This window comes from Lactuca sativa, chromosome 8 (genome assembly GCF_002870075.4).
Source record: "Lactuca sativa cultivar Salinas chromosome 8, Lsat_Salinas_v11, whole genome shotgun sequence".
Taxonomy (NCBI): domain Eukaryota; kingdom Viridiplantae; phylum Streptophyta; class Magnoliopsida; order Asterales; family Asteraceae; genus Lactuca; species Lactuca sativa.
This window is the reverse complement of record NC_056630.2, coordinates 225,848,770-225,852,318: the sequence shown is the minus strand read 5'-3', so window position 1 is coordinate 225,852,318 and position 3,549 is coordinate 225,848,770. Positions and strand designations below refer to the sequence as shown.

General features: G+C 34.2%; 1 protein-coding gene across 1 annotated transcript; it reads right to left on the bottom strand.

Moving 5' to 3' along the window:
- Window positions 1–296: 296 nt before the first annotated feature.
- LOC122195559 (anamorsin homolog) lies at window positions 297–1,143 on the bottom strand. The gene is made up of 2 exons (XM_042897564.2): window positions 976–1,143; window positions 297–629 (listed from the first exon to the last, which is right to left on the bottom strand). The coding sequence occupies exons 1-2, from the start codon at window positions 1,037–1,039 to the stop codon at window positions 415–417; spliced, it is 279 nt and encodes a 92-aa protein (XP_042753498.1). The 5' UTR covers window positions 1,040–1,143; the 3' UTR covers window positions 297–414.
- Window positions 1,144–3,549: the final 2,406 nt, after the last annotated feature.

Here is a 3,549-nt window from a genome sequence, read left to right as displayed (position 1 = left end):
TTTCTTTCTTGAATAAGTCTTAAGCAGGGGAAGCAGTAATGTCATCATTGAATTGGTTATCTCATGTCCAACTGAATTTGAATCACTCTTGTAAGAATTATCACTCCCAATACTAGTACCAATAACCATCTCATCTTTTGCCTGTGACTCTGTTACACATTTTTCAGAAACTAAAACTTACACAACATTTAACTTTTCATTTATTGAACAGTTGGTTTCTTCAGGGATCACCTCTGCATAGAAAATTGTTGTCATCTACTATACAAACAACCAAAAATATGGTGATAAAATTGTCAATGTATGTAAATACCTAAGGCTGAATCCAAAGTATCAGGTGCATGGAGGTCCAAATCATATAACATATGTGAATCTTTTTTAGCTGATGGGTCACCCTTTTCATCTTTTTTAACATATTCAACTCCATCCATCATGACTCTGCTTTAAGATACTAATCAGATGCATTACTGTCTCCTTGGCAGCAGCAGCAACACAAGTGTGATGGAAAAAGATTTCTCCACCAGGCTTCAACACCCGTGACAATTCCTCCAGCAGCTTATCACCAGGAAAATCTGATGACTTACACATGGATATCACAAAATCAGTGGATGATGAATCCACTGCCAAAGAACCTGCCACATATCAATGTAAAAAAAAATAATAAGAAACTTGAATCATTTTTAAGCAACACAATAGTTTGCAATCAATACACAAGGTCCTAAAAGAGGTTAAAGACTTGTTAATGCCAGTTACTGAATTACATCATTGAAAAAATAAAAAGCTGGGACCTTGTAGTTTCAGGTCCAAGTAGCACATACTGCAATTATAAACTAATGATGCACCATCAAGCATCAATATATTAAATGTGACTTGTGAAGGTGATATACAAAGTTACAAACAAACAGGGTATGGGACTCAAGATGAAAGCATATATATTAACAGTTACAGATTCAGAGAATGGTAGAGACAGAAAGGTACTTAGTGATGCAGCTTGATTGATGATCAAAGGATTAAAATCCTGAACTACCTCCTTCTTGACCATTCTTACAGCATTCAAAACTTCATCCAGTGACACCACGACATTGTCAGTGATTGCCAACACACTACCTTGCACCACTTTTGTATCCTACAAAATCAGCAAGCAAAATTAATAAATAAAATAATAAATCATTATATGTGTAAAACTGTTTCTATGTTTAGATACTATATTCTCTTTCAATATAGTATCCAAACCTGACGTGTAGATGCTGCAAGGGGAATACGGTAATTACTATCAGCTGTCAACTGACCCCGCCTCAAGGATAACCCATGGAGGGAGTTGTCAGCGCATCAAATGGCACATCCATGGGTATGATTTATTCAAAACAGGTAATTGATAAACTAGTGAATTCATCTTTGATCCTTGATTTAAATATCAAAAGCAGTCGAAACTAACGCATAAACCCACACGAATAGGAAATACCGAGATGAAAACAATCAATATTATAGACCTGAAATATAAATTAAAGAGGTGTAAGAGTGAATATGGTTTGACTTGGTGGTCACCCTTTTCATCTGTTGTTTTCATATTGTTTTGAAGATGGGTGGGGGGAGAGAGAGAGAGAGAGAGAAAGAGGGAGAGAGAGAGAGAGAGAGAGAGACCTGAAATATAAATTAAAGAGGTGTAAGAGTGAATATGGTTTGACTTGGTGGTAACCCTCCAGAGCTCTCTCTTGCATCGCAGACAATATTCTACGACTAATTTCAGCTTCGCATCTAGTCGTTCCTTTCATATGGACGACGAGGCTTCTTGAAAGTTTTTCCATATGAAAGTGGTGGTGATGGAAGAGATGGTAGGGAGGCAGTGGATAGTAGGAATGGTGGTGACAGTCGATTGCATAGAGGTGAGTGTGAGGTGAGGTGGAATGAGATTTTATGAAAAAAGCCCTAGATTTGGACGCCTTTTGTAATTGAGGATAATGGATGCGCATTTGGTAAAAGAATTATAGAACGACGCATCTGCAATCGAGAAGGTGGAGGATAGAGATGAGAGAAAACCTGGTGGAGAAGGAGAGACGAGAAGGTGGAGGTGTCGATTAGGGGTTGTTCAACTGGTAGCTTCGATTGAGACGAGGGAGAGGAAGGCGGGGGTTGAAAAAAATTGGGGATTTCATTTTCCCTCAAAGGAGCGCGTTTCTTAAAAAAAATATAAAACAACAGTCACAGAGGACGCACAAGTGCCCTCCGAGTTTTTAATTTTTTTACATGAGACACTAATTTAAGGGCACGCAATAGTGCGCGACCTGTATCCTTAATTTTTTTAAAGAGATGACACTTTTTTAATGTCACTCTCGTTTGCGTAACATAAATTAATGAGTGTCGTGGTTTGCGCGTCGTAAAAGGGTCTTTTTCTTGTAGTGTAGATAGCATTTTAAGTGCTTAGAGGTGATAAAAATCTCACTGTTATCAAAATGTGTGTTTCGAAATGATAATTAATCTCACTATTATCAAAATGTGTAATAATTCTAAGATAATGAAGATACATATGTGGCGATCCAACAAAGTAGTGAAATAATATAAAGATTAATTAAGGTTAAAGGTTTAAGTCGTCATTAAAGGAATTTGTGTAGAAATATTTGTATTAACTTTTGAGAAATTGTCCAATTGTCAAACTCAGGACAAATTCAAGTTTACAAGGAGTCAGAATACTTATGAAAACAAGTTTGAGAGTTTAGGAACTCACTGAAAATTGCAAAGTAAAATACTATTTTAAGAAAGGTGTAAAAATAAATGTCAATCTTTGGAAATAGTGCATTCATAGTTTAGTATTTCTACAAAAAAACAATCATTTAGAGAATATATAATAGTAAAATTCAAGACTTTTGATGTATTTAAAGAAAAGAAGAAGCATCAGAAAATGTATTCTTTCACATATATTTTATGGATTTAGAAAAATGATAAGAACAATGGTAGTCATCTTGTGTATTAATTATAACAAAAATATAATGAAAATTATATTTTAAATCAAGTTTTCGACTTTAAAATGAAAGAGCAAATGTAAATAAGGATTACTTGTTTAAGAGTAGATTTCAAAATATAAATAAAAAGTATATGATAAATAACGTATTTGAATATGTCAAAGTTGACTAAATCAAAATTATTCTTCAAGACTATACACATATTAATCGCTCAAAACGAAAGGGTAGACTTCTAGTCTTTATGTGTACGAACATGATACCACGAGAAGCAAAATAGACAGAAACAAAGTTAGACATTGTATTATGTTAATATTATGGCATGCGAGATCTAAAATCAGAAGGAGAGCGAGAAATAAAGTTCGGAGGAAAGAAAAAGGAAGGTAGTGACGGCAATGATTGTTATTGTTGAAATTATAAGAACAATACATATAGGTAGATTTAAAACCAGTTTGAGATATATTTGAAACTTCAATATGTGATGTATATTGATGATTAAATAGTAATGAAGAAGTTTTAAAGTGTTTTCTAAGGTTTGCTAAAAATTTACGAGTTATCTATTAAGTTGAACTCCATTTGTGAAAAAGTAGAAACACTA